General features: G+C 40.7%; 1 protein-coding gene across 2 annotated transcripts in view; it reads left to right on the forward strand.

The window, feature by feature from the left end:
- The window catches only part of Utrn (utrophin), a 538,848-nt gene that overhangs the window by 234,309 nt on the left and 286,044 nt on the right, over positions 1-18,495 (forward strand). For both annotated transcript variants that reach the window (XM_055627734.1, XM_055627735.1), the window contains exons 44-46: positions 4,720-4,852; positions 6,453-6,602; positions 10,416-10,491. In XM_055627734.1, the coding sequence (XP_055483709.1) occupies positions 4,720-4,852; positions 6,453-6,602; positions 10,416-10,491 (359 nt within the window). The remainder of the gene's footprint in view (positions 1-4,719; positions 4,853-6,452; positions 6,603-10,415; positions 10,492-18,495) is intronic.

Here is an 18,495-nt window from a genome sequence, read left to right on the forward strand (position 1 = left end):
ATTGGAGTTAGCCCTTCTTTGAAGGTCTGGTAGAATTCTGTGCTGAAGCCATCTGGTCCTGGGCTTTTTTTGGATGGGAGACTTTTGATGACTGCTTCTATTTCTTTGGGGGATATAGGACTATTTAATTGATTTACCTGGTCCTGATTCAGCTTTGGTGAGTCAAATCGATCACAAAAATTGTCTATTTCATTTAGATTTTCAAATTTTGTGGCATATAGACTTTTGAAGTAAGTCCTAATGATTGTTTGGATTTCCTCAGTGTCTGTAGTTATGTCCCCCTTTTCATTTCTGATTTTGTTGATTTGGGTGGTGTCTCTCTCTGCCTTTTAGTTAGCTTGGCTAAGGATTGGTCGATCTTGTTGATTTTCTCAAAGAACCAGCTCTCGGTTTCATTGATTCTTTGAATTGTTTTATTTGTTTCTAATTGATTGATTTCAGCCCTGAGTTTGATTATTTCCAGCCATCTACTCCTTTTTGGTGTGTCTGCTTCTTCTTTTTCTAGGGTTTTTAAGTGGGCCATTAAGTTGTTTGAATGAGCTGTCTCGAATTTCTTCTTGAAGGCACTTAGTGCTATGAATTTTCCTCTTAGCACTGCTTTCATTGTGTCCCACAAGTTTGGGTATGTTGTGTCTTCATTTTCATTGAGTTCTAGGAAGACTTTAATTTCTTTCTTTCTTTCTTCCCTGACCCAGCTGTCATTTAGTAACAAGTTGTTCAGTTTCCATGTGTGTGTAGGCTTTTTGCTATTTCTGTTGTTGTTGAAGTCCAGCTTTATTCCATGGTGATCAGACAGGATACAAGGGATTATTTCAGTCTTCTTGTATCTGTTGAGGCTTGCTTTATGACCAACTATATGGTCTATTTTGGAGAAGGTTCCATGAGGTGCTGAGAAGAAGGTAAATTCTTTTGTGTTTGGGTGTAAAGTTCTGTAAATGTCTGTGAGGTCCATTTGATTCATGACGTCTCTCAGAGATATTGTTTCTTTGTTTAATTTCTGTTTTGTTGACCTGTCCTTTGTTGAGAGTGGGGTGTTGAAGTCTCCCACTATTAAAATGTGGGGATCTATATGTGGTTTAAATTTTATCAATGTTTCTTTTACAAATGTGGGTGCTCTTGTATTTGGGGCATAGATGTTCAGGATTGTGATGTCTTCCTGGTGGAATTTTCCCTTGATGAGTATGAAATGTCCTTCCCCATGTCTTTTTATTAATTTTGGTTGAAAGTCTATTTTATCAGATATTAGAATGGCTACTCCTGCTTGTTTCTTGGGTCCATTTGCATGGAAAGTCGTCTTCTAACCTTTTACCCTCAAGTAATGTCTATCTTTGTGCCTTAGGTGTGTTTCTTGTATGCAACAGATTGCTGGCTTTTGTTTAAGTATCTACTCTGTTAATCTGTGTCTTTTTACTAGAGAGTTGAGTCCATTGATGTTGAGAGAAATTAATGACCAGTGGCTGTTAGATCCTTTGATTTTGATGTTGGCTGTGTTCATAAGGTTGTGTGCTTGGTTGCTTTTTGTTTTAGTGTAGTAAGGTTAATTATTTCCTGTGTTTTCTTGACAGAAGCTAATTTTCTTGGGTTGTATTTTCCCTTACAGTGTCTTCTGTAATGCTCGATTTGTGTGTAGGTATTGTTTTAATTTGTTTTTGTCATTGAATATCTTGTTTTCTCTGTCTATGAGGACTGAGAGTTTTGCAGGGTATAGTAGCCTGGGCTGACATCTGTGTTCTCTTAGGGTCTGCATGATATCCGTCCAGGCCCTTCTGGGTTTCATAGTTTCTGTTGAAAAGTCAGGTGTGATTTTAATGAGTTCGCCATTATATGTTACTTGGCCTTTTTCCCTTGCAGTATTTTTAGTATTTTTTAGTATTAAAAAATTTTAGTATTTTTTAGTATTTTAGTATTTTTTAGTATTTTTTCTTTGTTCTGTATACTTACTATTTTGATTATTATGTGGCGGGAGGATTTTCTTTTCTGGTCAAATTTGTTGGGTGTTCTGTAGGCCTCATGTATCCTTATTGGCTTCTCCTTTAACTTGGGGAAATTTTCTTCAATGATTTTGTTGAAAATATTTTCTGGGCCTTGGAGAAGGGAGTCTTCTTTTTCCTCTATTCCTATTATTCTTAGGTTTTGTCTTTTCATATTGTCTTGGATTTCTTGGACGGTCTGTGTCAGGAATTTTTTGGATTTAACATTTTCTTTGATAGATACATCGATTTTTTCCATTGTATCCTCTACACCTGAGATTCTTTCTTCCATTTCTTATAGTCTGTTGGTTATGCTTACCTCTGTAGTTCCTGTTTTCTTCCCTAAATTCTTCCTCTCCATTATTTCCTCCATTTGTGTTTTCTTTAATTTTTCTAGTTCTATCTTCAGGTCTTGAGTTGTTTTCTTTACTTCCTTCACCTGTATGCTGTATTTTCCTCTTTTTCTTTTAGTTCCTTCAACTTTGTCTCTTTGATTTCTTTCAGTGATTTAATTATTTCTTCTCTGAAGGCCACAAGGTGTTTGGCTGCATCTTCCCGTATTTCTTTACGGATGGCCATAATCTGCTTGTCTTTAACTTCCTCCATTTCTTTACGGATAGCCATGATCTGTTTGGTTTTACCTTCCTCTAATTCTTTACGTATTTTATCTGTTTCCTCTATTATTCTCTTCATCAGCATAGATGTAAGGTCATCTTCTTGATTTTCTATCAATCATGTTGCGTTGTCTAGGGCTGTTCTTCCCTGGGTGGCTGGGTTCTGGAGATGCCATATTGCTCTGTCTTTTGTTGGTTGAGCTTTTACGCTGACCTCTACCCATTGGGCTGATTTAGGTGTTGGCTGTTAGTTTCTGTGCTTTCTGGAGTCCTGAGGTAGGGAGTATCCCCTTGGCCGGAAGATGATTTTTCCTGAAGGAGTCCTTCTCTGCTTTTTGGTTATGGTCACTGTATGGCCAGTGTTTCCCAGGAGTTGCCACTGCTCACCTCAGGTTTATAGCCCTGAGTAGTAGCTGTGGTCTTTGTTAGGCAGGGGGGGATCTCCTCTTACCCATAGAAGTTCTCAAGACAGCTACCCCACTGCTGGGTTTCTTGTTATAAATTTAGTGTGCTGCTGCTCACTAAATTTTCAGGTACAGTCCTCTTGAAGAACCTGCTGATTCCCTAGCTGTGGGGTTTTCTCCCAACAGGGAAACTCAGTCTGTTATCCTGGGGCACACAGTTCTGTCTGGGAAAGTGAGAGGTGCACTCAGCAAGTCTCTGGGCCGGAGCCTGAGTGCTCAGCTCTGAGCCTTGGGGATGTGCACCTAGGTTGAGTTGGCGCCTGGGGGCGCTGCTCTGTTCTGGAGGCTGGGTGCCTCACTCTGGACCAGAAGCTGTGTGTCCCTGTCTGGGATGGCGGCTGCAGGCACTGCTCTGGTCCAGACGCTGTGGGTGCAGCCCTCCTGAAGGACCAGGGATTCCCACAGTTTTGACAGTCTAGCTAGGGATAACTGGTTGATCCTTGGCATAGTATCTGAGGGCTGCTGTAATGGCTCTCTGGCTTTTGTAGGTCTGAGGATGCAGCTGTGTGTCCCAGTGCCCTTGGGGAACTCAATAATGGCGGCTGAAGACAGCACTCCTGCCTGCATTAGAGCCTAGAGTCTGTGTGAATCCAGGGAGTCTTTTGGTGCTGGGTGTCCTAAGCGTTAGAGCTGATGATCCCCTCCGCTGGGGGTTTCCTTCTGTCAGAGACACCCAGTCTTTGCTTTGGGGACCGCTGTTCTGTCTGGGGTGGCGAGTAGAACCCACAGGCACAGATGCCCGCTTGTGGCTCCACCTTTCTGGCTGTTTGGAGCCTTGGCTGCTGCCTAAACTGGGTAATTTTCCCTAGACCATTTCGGGGTGGGGGTGTCGGCTGAGTGCTCTGAGATCAGACCAGCCGTTTCCCTCCCTGTGAGTTTGCACCTGCCAGTGAAACGCAGTCTCTGGTGCCTGGTGCCCTGGTGCCCACAGTTCTATCTGAGGTGGCGAATCAGGCACGCAGGCAAGGCTCCGTGCAGGCGCCTGGGTCCCGGCTCTGGCTCCAGGCTGGCTCTTGGGGCACCCGCGGAACCCGAGTCTTTTCCAGGGGATGTCTGGGTGACCTGAGGTCGGTCCCAATAGTTTCCTGCTCCGTGGGGTTATCTCTCGACTGGAAAATCCAGTCTATGATGTTGTGGGCCCACAGTTCAGTCTGGGACCGTGACCAGATCACGCTGGAGTGTAGCTCTGGGCTGGTGACCAAGCGCCTGGCGGAACCGGGATCTCTTCCGAGGTTTAGCCGGGTGAGTTAAAGCTGATTGAATCCCCCACCGTGGGGTATCCTCTCACCTGTGAAACACAATCACTTGTGTTATATGGCCGCGAGTTCTGATTGCTGGTCACTGTGCCAATCCTGCTGTGCTGCTCCTCAGAATGAGAGTCCTCCTAGCGACGCCATCTTGCCCCGCCCCCCTGCCATTAATTTTTTATGATGAGAAGATAAAGTTTTTTCAGTGTGTCTACATTTAATTAAGGAAAAAATCCTTTTAGTTTCATATGTTTAGTGTGGTAGTCTGTATATATGACTATTAATATTAATTTAAAAATACATATATAATAAATTATTAAAAGTTATTTCTGTTGGGGTTATGGGGTAAGGATTGCTAAAACAAACATATACTGTTTTGCTGATTTAATTATCTGTTACTGTTTTTCCCACTGTGTTCCCTTAGGCTAACAGGAGAAAGTAAGCAGGCACTGGCATACAGGAGACGGCTTGATGAGTTTGTCTGCTGGCTAACAGAAGTGGAGAGTGCTGTGCAGAGATCAGCTGCTGACCTGGAGGAAAGCCCACAGCAGTTAGCTGTAAGGACTTTGTCTCTAGATTCTGATGCAGGATCGTCACACTTAGGAATAAGATAGGAATAAGATAGTTCTAGCTGAAGTGGAGCGGAAAGCGAAACTTTGTCCTTTATGCTAAGTGTGGAGAATTTGAAAGAAGATTTAAAAAAACAAACAAATTAAGCAGCCATCATTTTGGTCCTGCAGAGATTGAGCAAAAGATGAGTAACCCTGGCCTTGATATTAGGTTAAAAGACTTAAATTATTTTAAAGTGACTTGGAATACAATACAGCCATGAAGCATAACCTTTAATTTTTAGATTTGGAAGTTAATTGCTGATTATTTTTTTATCATGGTGACTTCTACAAGAAAATTCTGAATGTTGTGCAATTAACTCATTACGGCTTGAAGTAGGCTTAGTAGTACAGTTCAGCAATCATACTTTTCTTTTATTGATTTGTACCTAACAGAAGTTTGTAATAGTTGTACATCTGCACATGTGCACACTCGCACGTGTACACACACACACACACACACACACACACACTTTATAATCATGACTAATTTCATGCTCTAAAACTAAACTATAAAAGAAACTAATATTATCAAGTAATTTCAATAAGACGAATTTGAATCATCCTAAATTTTCATGTATAAACCAGCTATTATAATGTACACCTTGTTATTCCTAAGAGTAGGAACAAATTCTAAATTCCTGGCCAAACACTGGATAAGAATTGACTGTTAAGGAATAGCACTAAAAATAGTAAAACCATGCAAATATTTACCTGCAGGCCCTCAATACAAAAATAAGCTGAACAGCGTGGTAATTCTCAGTGACTCTGAACTTTTAGTAGTTCCAGAATGGTCCAGTACAAATAGGTTAGAAAACAGAAGCGAAGTTCAATGAATTTGGCTTTAGTGAAAACACAAGAAGCTGAGAAAGAGCTTCACTATTCCTTTCACTTCCAAAACCTGAGTGAAATATGTGTTGAAGTCATCTTGCCACTTGGGGAGGAATGGCCAGCACACTCCACAGATGAGCCCGCTGGAAAATCGAGGGTTGTGTATGGAGCAGTTGTTACTATCTTGCCAGTGGCAGTTATGTTTTCCCCAAGAAAACCTAACAGTCAGAGTACTGCAGGAGAGGATTGTGGGGCAGGTGATCCTGGAGAAGGGTGTGGGAAATGAGTGAGAGTAAGAGAGCATGTGCTGGGCCTGGGGAGATGGCCCAGCCGGTCAGAGCACTAACTGCTCTTACAGAGGACCTGAATTTGATTCCCTGCATCCATGACAGGCAGGCAGCTTGCAACTGCCTGTAACTACAGCTCCAAGGGATCCGTGCCCTGTTTTAGACTCTGCACTCAAATGTGACTCCAATGTACATACCTATTCACCAACATATACCTTCAGTTAAAAATAATAAAAAAGGGAATGTGTGTTTGAGTGTATGTTCGTACTCTGTTGGTTAGAATCTGTTAACAATTTTGGTAAGCTTACTTTCCATTTAAGGAGCCTGGATCTCAAATTTATAAGGCTATTTTTTCCTGGAGAGTTCTAGTATATGTCGTAACCTTCCCTTATAATCTTCTAACTATGCCCGTCTTCTGATGATGCTTTCAGGACTTAGCCCAAGAGATGGACGTTCAAGCTGAAAACCTTAAGTGGCTGAACAGGGCCGAGCTGGAAATGCTTTCAGACAAAAATCTGAGTTTGCATGAAAGAGATAAACTTTCGGAAACTTTGAGAAATGTAAATGCAACGTGGCGCAAGGTGTGTATGTGGGAATCATGTAGCATGTTTCTCACGTCTGTTGATTCTTAGAATTATACTTGCTGTGTGTGTGAGAGAGGGGGGGGCAGCGAGGAGAGAGAGAGAAGAGAGATAAAGAGACAGAGAGACAGAGAGGCAGAGAGGCAGAGAGGCAGAGAATGTACCAGAGGTAAAGGAACAACTTTTGGGAGCTGGTTTTCTTCTCCCACTGTGGGTTCCAGGGATCAGGTTGCCAGGCAGAGTGGCAAGCACCTTTACCAGTTAGGCCATCTTGCTGACCCATATTTATTGATTTTATGATTAAAGAATTGTTCTCTTGCTGCAGCTTTAAGTGTGTGGATACAGGTTCAGTGTACATGGGCTTATTCAGCTCTTTACAGTGATATATCACATGTATTCTTAAAGTATGCTTTTTATTTCACATGGGAGTCTTTGTTCTAAGGGATGTATATGTTATGGAACACACCAAGTTATGAATGTTTACTGGAATTTGGCAATAAAATGCCAGTAATTATATTCTGAAAATGAAGACCTTAATATATAGCTTTTTGATGTCAAACATGAGTTTCCAATGAATGTTTTTTTTTTTTTTGAGTGATTTTGTTTCTTTAGTATTTATTATTAGTATTTAGTATTTATTATTAGGTTCCAGTGGAATTTACTGACATCTGACAAAAAATAAACTAAGATGGGAGTTATGTTCCTTACATAATTACTTTTTCAGTAGAATGGTTAAAGGCAGATGAGCTCATAGGATTCTTTCTAGTTTGTCTGGGTACCCTCTGCGTCCATGTCTGTTATCTATGTGAGACATGGAATGGATGTGTCCTGTCCTTGACTGTCAGTCACTTTACTCTCCTTTCAATTCTATCAAGCTGAAGTCATAGTGAATGTGCTGTTACCCTTCTCTGGCCCTGACATTTGACATTTGGGAGGCTTAGGCAGGAGAAGGGTCTGTTCAAAGCCAGCCTGGGCTACAGAGTGAGATCCTGTCTCAAAAAGAAGAGAATAAGAATGAAGAGGGGCTTGAGAGACAGCTCAGTGGTTAAGAGCACCAACTGTTCTTTCAGAGGACCCCGGTTCAATTCCCAGAATCCACATGGCAGCTCACAACTGCCTGTAACTACTGTTTCGGAGTTCTAACACTCTCACACAAACATACATGTAGGCAAAAACCAATATAAATAAATAAATTATGAAAAAAAGATGAGGATAAACTAGAAGAAAAGAGATGAAGAAGGAAGTAGTAATATCCTGTATTTAGTAAACTTAAAATCTAATATGCTTTCTAGATCCAGCCTTTGTGGTTATGAATTATTGCCTAGGGGGTCACTTAGTGATCTGTATCTCTGCCTTGGCCCTTTCCTCTGTACTCTACACTTGTATGTTCAATGTTCTGTCCACTGTCTCTGCTTGGGTAGCTAATAGAAATCTTAAAATTTACAAAATTGAACTTTTGACTTTGACCATTCCCTTGGGCCTTACTGTATGCCTCATTCTTCAGTTAATGGCATATACGTTTCTATTAATGCCTAAACCAGAAATTCTGAGTCATTACCATGGCACATAAAATATATATGTGAATTATAACTCAATAAAAAGACAACTTTTCCATTTCTTATACACTCAGATACCCCACTACATATCAACACACACAAATGCGTGCACACGCACCCCCCCCCACACACACACACTTCTTTCATGTCACTGTCACTGGCTTCTTTCATGCACTTGATGGGTGGTTTGGAGGATAGGTGGACAGCTACAGATGAGAAGAAAGTGAGGGCACTATTTTGCTGTGTAGGTGTTTGTTTCTACATGATTGCTTCAGCTTTTTTAACATTGGGAAAAAAAAAGCATAAATTGGACTACATTTTACTACTCTGTGTTATCACTGGCTTGTCCCAAGCCCCCATCATCTCTGAGGAAGCCCTCCCCTGTGGTCTCTTCTGGCCCCCTTTCTCAGCTCCTATCAGAGCAGCCCAAGCTTTGTTAAGATGTGAATAAGATCCAGTGACTCCTGTAAACAATGTCCACCAATGATTATCTGTCTTACTGACAGTAAAAGCCAATTGTCTTCACTGTGATTTATAAGGCCTCTTGCAGGGCAGGCTGCCTTGCTGCTATCTCTGACTCTATCGAATGCTCTGTCTCCTGTTCCCCTCTCCAGACATATTGGCTCCAGTGTCACTTGCCCAATCCACTTGTATATACTCATCCAGAGCATACATTTTTATTGAACACTAAGGGTGCTGGTTGTATTGTAGAGAAAAAGGTATGACAGTCAGTTTGAGAGCACTGTGCTAGACAACATTGACTTTCCTATTTACTGCAGGAATTAAATTTTAACATAGATTTTGGTATTGTCCACTTTGGGTAATTATGACATTGAAGACAAAACAATGTTTATTGGGTGGGGAATCTTACACATGGTACAAACTTCTACTTTGGAATATTTTATTCATCCCATTCTTTTATACATTTAGAGGTTTTCATTACATCTGTGCTTCATGTAAGGTACCATTTTAAGAATGAGAAATATAGGAAAAGTGATACTGCTTATCATCTCGTAGGTTTGTTATGGGAAGACAAAGAGATTGGTAGTTAAAAATTGGAAGCTAGAAACATGGGGACACTTAGAATACTTTAGAACAAGCAAGGAAGGCCTAGGGGAGAAGATTTTATCTAGACTAAGTTATAAAAGATTCGTAAATATTGTTTAGGTAAGGAATAGAGGAACAGGCTTTGTACAGGGGAAATACAGCAAGTAGATAATGTATAAAATGCACCTGTGTCCTAGACTAGACGTATATATAGAATAGACTCCTGATAGATGTCTTCACAGCCAGATCTTGGTGCACTGACCCTGTATGGCACTCTATGGAATTTGAGTGCCATCTTGGGAAGTATTTACTACTTTGAGGGAAATGGACAGCTATTGGTTGTTTTTAGACATATTTCTATTTAAAAGATCGTATGCTCTTTAATTACCTCCCCCTGAGGGGAAGCAGCATTACCAGGCCACAGAAGAAGACAATGCAGCCACTCCTGATGAGACCTAATTGACTAGGATCATAAGGAAGGAAAAGAAGTCCTCCCCTATCAGTGGACTTGGGGAGGGGCATGCATGCAGAGGGTGGAGGAAGGGAGGGATTGGGACAGGAGGAGGAAGAAAACCACAGGGGGATACAAAGTGAATAAAGTGTAATTAATAAAGAAAAAAAGATCCTATAGCTATATTTCAGGGTAGGATGGGACCATCCTAAGAATTTATACAAAAGGATCAGGTGGAGTCTTGAGAGAAACTTACAAAGGCACTTTCCGGGAAGATAGAGACCACAAATTGCAATTTGGATGTGTCTGAATATCTATTTGACAGAAAGCTGAACAGAAGCTATCTTATTGGTGAGGTGGGGTATCTTTGGCCTCTGAAAACTCCATATAGGAAATGAAGAGTTAAAAGGTCAAAGATTTATCCTGCATAGTTATGGCATTTGATGGATGGTGAAGGAAACTTTAAAAGGGGTGGGTGAAGAACGTCATACTCGCATAGTATTTACAGGATTTGAGTTGCGAGGGAGTGGACAGCTACAGTGGTGCAAGGGAGTTGGAGTTGAGGATTGGTTGGCATTCCTGAGCTTACTGTCAGTGAAGGTAAAGGCTCCAGTAAGAGTACAGAGGCGAACAAAGGTGGAGATGCAAGCTGAAGTGTTAACCAAAAGAAAATTGACTGAGCCATCATTTAGAAGAGCGTCTGTCTTTTGAAGATACAGTCGTCTTCATTTTCTCTCTGTATTTGGCTTGATGTTCCAGATATGCAGAGAAGTGCCTAGCACACTGAAGACACGTATGCGAGAGCCCTGCTCTGCCCCACAGATGAGGATTGCTGGTAAGATGCCCTTTAACATAGACTGATTTACCCTATGAATATCTTATCAGAAGATCTTAATGCAAACCATCACACAACTGCTGTTCATAATTCTGAATTCAGACTGTTTGGATGTTCAGCATAGGGAATCTATTGTTACTTTTGTGGCTGAAGAGATTTGTCATTCCTTGAGTTAAGAGGTACCTGGCTGGCCATGGATCCTGCTGTAGGAAGGAGAGAGGCTAGGTAGAAATACTAAGCTAATTTAATGGAGAGATGCAACTTTTCAAGCCATCAGGTAAAGCCTGCCATGGTACCCTGAGCATGGGATGGAATTTTGAAGGCTCCATCTTCCAGAAAACCATGCAATAGCAAATATTCCTCTAGAATATGGAGAATGTTGAGTGTTCTCATGATTCCTGATAATTTCTATCTATCTCTGTGTCAAGTAGATCATATAGCCACTGTCACTACTACCTTACAAACGCTCCTGAACTTCATGCTCTGCTTACCATCTGCAAGTCTTCAGCTGTGATTAACCCTGGCTACCCAGTTCTCTTCCAGCTGACACTGGGGATTTTCTTACTTTTGGTCACTGTCCTCCACATCTCTCTTACCTCTCCCTTCAAACTCCAGCTCCCACCTGCTGCCTCCTACCCAAGTCACCTTTTCTGTCTCTACCTCTTTTTCCTCTTCCTCCTTCTTTGAAGTAAAAAACAATGTGTATTTACTTCTTGATATTGCAGGCAGGCTTGGTTATGAATCAGTGTGTATTCTGTGTTACTTATTTTCCCTACCACCTTGCATCAGAAATTCCTGTGGCCCGATTAGTTTACTTGATCCATTTCTGAAACATTTTAATTGACAATTTGCTGAATATATATATATATATATATATATATATATATATATATATATATATATGTGTGTGTGTGTGTGTGTGTGTGTGTGTATAAAATTAATATTATATATAATTATATGTATAATTGATATTGACATATAATATATTCAATATGTATAATATATGTTTGATATTCAGTATACAGAGAGCTTCAATTCCATGACTATAAAGAAATGATTTGTTACACTGAGTACAGCTGCAGAAGTTTATTTTTTTTAAACATAATTATGGGGGGGATCGAAGATGGTGGCGATCAGTCTGTATCGTTTCTGAAATGCAGAGGATTTGAAGCTCCGAAATTGGTGAGTGGAGGGGCAACTGAAATCGGAAAATCGACATTGTGGTTCCCTGAAGGAGGGGGAACAACAGAGGAGCAGAGAACTTTTTGATTCAGGTCAGGAGCCGAGCCACACGGCTAGTGGCACAGAACTTGCTGCCTGAGAACTGAGGTAGCAGAGGCGAGGATACTAGCACCTCAGCCTCAACAGCCAGCATCACCGCATCCCGAACCTGAAATCCGTGGTATAATCCTGCTTGGGTCCCATGCCTGTGAGCGGCTGGCCTTACCAACTCCACAGAGCCTGACTGTAGGAGCCGCTCAGTCCCTCAGGGGACCGCCAAAGTCCGTTGACCCTGCAAAACCGCCCAGGTGCACCAAGTGCTGAGCCATGGTAGTAGCTACACAAGACTTCCAGGCAGGCACCTATACACCCCAGTTCTGCAGCCGCAACTGGATTCCTGGGTATAGTGCTGCAACACCACTGAGCTGTATAAGCGCACATTTGGCTCAGCAGATCCAAACCTACCCGTAGAGAACAGGAGGAACCCCTGTGCATTATGACCTGCTAGAGAGTGAGTGTGCCCCCAAGTGCCTGCAGAGCCCCAGATCCAGGGTGCTTCTAAGCTAGCAGCCAGACATCAGAAATCTCCCACCCACACATCCACTGTGGGAAACAGAGGGTTTCTTGGGACAAGGAAGCCCTGGCCCTGTGGAGCTACCAGCGGAATTTAGGCAAATAACTCCTGGAGCTCAGCTAGAGACAATTACCAGTAGCCTGTAGGCCCCTGACCTAATCAGGGAATTTGCACATAGGATCATCTCCAGTGCTTTTGATAACTTTGGTGCCCACGGCCCCTTCGGTAAACACAAGGCACCCCTTCCTCACACTGAAGGCATCTACATTCTCTAGCACCCTGTCCCTCAAGGCAAAATTCCACGCACACACACAGGCTTGCTTGCGTTTTTCCTTCTGCGGCCACGGACTTTCCTCCCACAGGTACAGCTGAAGCACCAACGCACACGCTGAAATCATTGGACCTCTCTCATCTCCTTGAAGAATTCTCCAGATGCCAGAGAAAGATGGTACCAATCTGAACTGCAGAACCCAAGAACAAAGAGTGAAGGTTACGGTTAAGCAAATGGCCAGAGGTAGACGAAAGAACACACCCAACAAAAATCAGGAAATCATGGCTTCACCAGCAACTCCCAAAATCAATGGATACTCCAATTCATTGGAAACACAGGAGAATGACCTTAAAGATATGCTTATCCAGTTAGAGTCACATAAAGAGGAAACAAACAATTATCTCAGAGAAATATTCAAGTAAATCCAGACAGTTAAAGAGGAAACAAACAAATCGATCAAAGAATTGACCTCCCAGGTAGAGGCAAAGAAAGAGGAACTGAACAAAGTTCTCAAAGAAACACAGGCAAATATAGCCAAACAAATAGAGAGGCACAAGTAGAGGCAAAATTAGTGCATATAGAGAAGAAATGAACAAAAAAAAAAATAGAGGCCATTGTACAGAGACAGGAAGCCACATTCAAAGAGATGAAGGAAATGGTGTAAAACATAAAAGTAGAATTAGAATCAATAAAGAAAACACAAACAGAGAAAACCCTGGAGCTGGAGAACTTAGAGAAAAGATCAGGAACCACAAAAGTAAGCATCACCAACAGAATACAAGAGATGGAAGAGAGAATCTCTGGTGCTGAAGATATGCTTGCAGAAATTGATACTTCTCTCAAAGAAAAAGTAAAATTGGAAAAGTCCCAAACACAAAACATCCAAGAGATCAAAGATGCCATAAAAAGGCAAAATCTAAGAATAATAGGAATTAATGAAAAAGATTCCAGTCTCCAAGGTCCAGAAAATATCTTCAAGAAAATCATAGAAGAAAATTTCCCCAACTTTAAGAAAGAGATGTCTATAAACATACAAGAGGCTCACAGAACACCAAATAGACTAGACCAGAAAAGAAAATCCTCATGTCACATCATTTTTGAAACACTAAATATACAGAACAAAGAAAAGATATTAAAAGCAGCAAGGAACATATAAATATTAAAAGGCCAAGTAACATATAAAGGTAGACCTATCAAAATGACACTGGACTTCTCATCAGAAACTATGAAAGCCAGAAGGGCCTGGCGGAGGGACCACAGATGTCATCCCAGACTACTATACCCAGCAAAACTTTCAATCAACGTAGATGGAGAAAACAAAATATTCCATCATAAAATTAAATTTAAACAATTTCTACACAGCAAACCAGCCCTACAGAAGGTACTAGAAGGAAAACTCCAATTCAGTGAAAACAACTAGACCAAAGAAAACATGGGATACAGATAATGTCCCTACAAAAATTAAAAGAAAACAAGCAATGAATCACAGTAAGACCACCAACTCCCACAATAAAAGGAACTAACGTTCATTGGTCACTATTATCTATCAAAATCAACAGACTCAACTCTCCAATAAAAAGACACAGATGAGCAGAATGGGTGTAGAAACAGGATCCAAAAATCTGCTGCATCCAAGAAACACACCTATGCAACAGAGATATACACTACCTCAGAGTAAAGGGCTGGAAAAATACTTTTCAAGCAAATGGGCCCCCCAAAAAAAGCCTAGGTAACTATTCTAATATCTAATAAAATAGACTTTCAACCAAAGTTAATCAGAAAAGATGAGGAGGGGCACTACATTCTCATCAAAAGAAAAATCCACCAAGAAGACATCACAATTGTGAACATCTATGCCCCTAATAAAAGAGCGCCTACATTCATGAATGAAACATTATTAAAACTTAAATTACACATAGATCCCAATACCCCACTTTCACCAAAGGACAGATCATCTAGACAGAAGCCAAATAGGGAAATAAAGCCACTTACAGAGGCCCTAATTCAAATTGACCTAATAGATATCTACAGAACTTTGCACCCAAACTCAAATGACTATACCTCTTTACAGCCCCTCATCGAACCTTCTCCAAAATATACTATATAGTTGGTCACAAAGCAAGACTCAACAGATAAAAGAAAATTGAAATAATCCCCTGTGTTCTATTTGACCACCGTGGACAAAAGCTCGACCTCAACAACAATAGAAATAACATAAAGCCTACACGCACAGGGAAACTAAACAAATTGCTACTCAATGACAGCTGGGTTAAGGAAGAAATAAAGAAAGAAATTAAAGACTTCTTACAATTCAATGAAAATGAAGGTACAACATACCCTAATTTGTGGGACACAGTGAAAGCAGTGCTCAGAGGAAAGTTCATAGCACTAAGTGCCTTCAAGAAGAAATTTGTAACATCTCATATAAGTAACATAATGGTACAACTGAAAGCCCTAGAAAAAAAAGAAGCAGAAACACCCAAGAGGAACAGACAGCTGGAAATTAAAAATTGTGGCTGAAATCAATCAATTAGAAACAAATAAAACTATTTAAAGAATCAAAGAAACCAAGAGCTAGGTTTTTGAGAAAGTCAAGATAGACAAACGCTTAGCCAAACTAACTAAAAGGCAGAGAGCAACTATCCAAATCAGTAAAATCAGAAATGAAAAGGGGGTATAACTACAGATACTGAGGAAATCCAAACAATCATTAGGTCTTACAACAAAAGACTATATGCCATAAAATTTGAAAATCTAAAAGAAGTGGACCATTTTCTAGATAAAGTCCCTCTACCAAAATAAAGTCAAGATCAGGTAGAAAGATTGAATATCCCTATATCCCCCAACAAAATCAAAACAGTCATCAACAGTCTTCCTTCCAAAAAAAAAAAAGCCTCGGGCCAGGTGGTTTCAGCACAGAATTCTACCAGACCTTCAAAGAAGTACTAACTCCAATTCTCTTCAAACTATTCCACAAAATAGAAACAGAAGGAACTTTACCAAACTCATTCTATGAAGCCACAGTCACCCTGATACTTAAACCACACAAAGATCCAACAAAAAAAGAGACCTTCCGACCTGTCTCTTTTATGAACATTGATGCAAAAATACTCAATAAAATACTTGCAAACCAAATCCAAGAACACATCAAAGATATCATACACCATCACCAAGTAGGCTTCATCCCAGGCATGCAAGGGTGGTTCAGTATACGGAAATCCATCAATGCAATCCACCATATAAACAAACTGAAGGAGAAAAACCACATGATCATCTCCTTAGATGCTGAAAAAGCATTTGGCAAAGTCCAACATCCATTCATGTTTAAAGTCTTGGAGAGATCAGGGATACATGGCACATATTTGTACATAGTAAAGGCGATATACAGCAAGCCTATAGCCATTATCAAACTCAATGGAGAGAAACTTAAATCATTCCCACTGAAATCAGGGAGAAGATAAGGCTGCCCACTCTCCATATCTCTTCAACATTGTTCTTGAAGTCCTTGCTAGAGCAATAAGACAATTGAAGGAGATCAAGGGGATATAAATTGGAAAGGAAGAAGTCAAAGCATCACTATTTGCAGATGATATGATAGTATACCTGAGTGACCCCAAAAATTCTACCAGGGAACTCCTACAGCTGATTAACACCTTCAGCAAAGTGGCTGGATACAAAATTAACTAAAAAAAACAAAACAAAACAAAAAACAGTATCCCTCCTGTATACAAAATACAAAAGGGCTGAGAAAAAAATCAGGGAAACAACACCCTTGACAATAGCTACAAATAACATAAAGTACCTTGGGGTGACTTTAACCAAGCAGGTGAAAGACCTGTTTGAGAAAAACTTCAAGTCTCTGAAGAAAGAAATTGAAGAAGTTACCAGAATATGGATCGTTAGAATTAAAATTGTGAAAATGGCCATCCTGCCAAAAGCAATCTATAGATTCAGTGCAATTCTTATCAGACTAACAAGACAATTCTTTACATACCTTGAAAGAAAAATTCTCAACTTCATATGGAGAAACAAAAACCCAGAATTTCTAAAACGATCCTCTACAACAACAGCTATCTCCATTCCTGATCTTAAGCTGTACTACAGAACAACAGTAATAAAAACGGCATGATATTGGCATAGAAGTAAAAAGGTGGATCAATGGAACCGAATAGAAGCCCCAGAAAGAAACTCAAACACCTATGAATACTTGATTTTCGACAAAGAAGCCAAAACCATTCAATGGAAAAAAGACAGCATCTTCAACAAATGGTGCTGGTCCAACTGGATGTCTATGCAGAAAAATGAAAATAGATCCAGATTCATCACCCTACACTAAACTAAAGTCCAAGTGGATCAAAGACATCAACATAATACCAGATACATTAAATTGGTTAGAAGAAAAAGTGAGGAAGAGCCTGGATCTCATTGGCATGGAGACAACTTCCTGAACAGAACACCAACAGCACAGGCTCTAAGAGCAACAATCAATAAATGGGACCTCATGAAACTGAAAAGCTTCTGTAAAGCAAAGGACACTGTCATCAGAACAAAAGGACAGCCTACAGATTGGGAAAGGATCTTCACCAACCCTATATCTGACAGAGGCCTGATATCCAGAATATATAAAGAACTAAAGAAATTAAAAAGCAGTAAATCAAGCAATCCAGTTAAAAAATGGGGTACAGAGCTAAACAGAGAATTCTCTGTAGAGGAATATAGAATGGCAGAGAAACACCTAAGGAGATGCTCAACATCCTTAGCTATCAGGGAAATGCAAATCAAAACGACCCTGAGATTTTACCTTACACCCATCAGAATGGCAAAGGTTAAAAACTCAAATGACAACACATGCTTAAGTGGTTATGGAGAATTGGGAACCTTCCTCCATTGCTGGTGAGAATGTAAACTTGTACAACCACTTTGGAAATCAATCTGTTGCTTTCTTAGACAATTAGGAATAGTGTTTCCACAAGATCCAGCTATACCATTCCTAGGCATATATCCAAAAGAAGCTCCAGTACACAGCAAGGACATTTGCTCAACCATGTTTGTAGTAGCTTCATTCGTAATAGCCAGAACTTGCAAACAACCCAGATGTCCCTCAGTTGAGGAATGGATACAGAAATTGTGGTACTTTTACCCAATGGAATACTACTCAGCAATTAAAAACAAGGAAAACATGAAATTTGCAGGCAAATGGTGGGATCTAGAAAAGATCATCCTGAATGAGGTATCCCAGGATCAGAAAGACACACATGGTATATACTTACTTATATTGACCTATAAGATAGGATAAACATACTAAAATATGTGCACCTAAAGAAGATAAACAAGAAAGAGGACCTGGGATAAGATGATCACTGCTCACTTAGAAAGACAAATGGGATGGACATGGGAAGTAAGAGAAAACAAGTGACAGGACAGAAGCCTACCGCAGAGGGCCTCTGAAAGACTCTACCTAGCAGTGTATCAAAGCAGATGCTGAGATTCATAACTATAACTTCGGCAGAGTGCAGGGAATTATACAATAAAAAGGGAGTTAGTATGATCAATAGAGGACAGGAGCTCCACAAGGACAAAATGTATCAGGGCACGGGGGCCCTTTATGAGCCTGTTTCTTAAACCAAGGACCATGTGTGGATATAACCTAGAACCCCTGCTTGGATGTAGCCCATGGTAGCTCAGTAACCAAGTGGGTTACCCTAGTATGGGGAACAGGAACTATTTCTGACATGAACTCAATGATTGCCTCCTTTACTTCCTCCTCCCCTCCACCCCCCAGGAAGAACAGTCTTACTAGGCCACAGAGAAGGACATGGCAGCCAATCCTGAAGATGCTTGTTAAGCTAGGGTCAGATGGAAGGGGAGGAGGACCTCTCCTAGCAATGGACTTGGAAAGGGGTAGCTAGTTGATAAGGGAGGAAGTGTGGGATTGGGA

Source organism: Psammomys obesus, unplaced genomic scaffold, assembly GCF_907164565.1.
Source record: "Psammomys obesus unplaced genomic scaffold, mPsaObe1.curated_primary_1811, whole genome shotgun sequence".
Classification (NCBI taxonomy): Eukaryota; Metazoa; Chordata; class Mammalia; order Rodentia; family Muridae; genus Psammomys; species Psammomys obesus.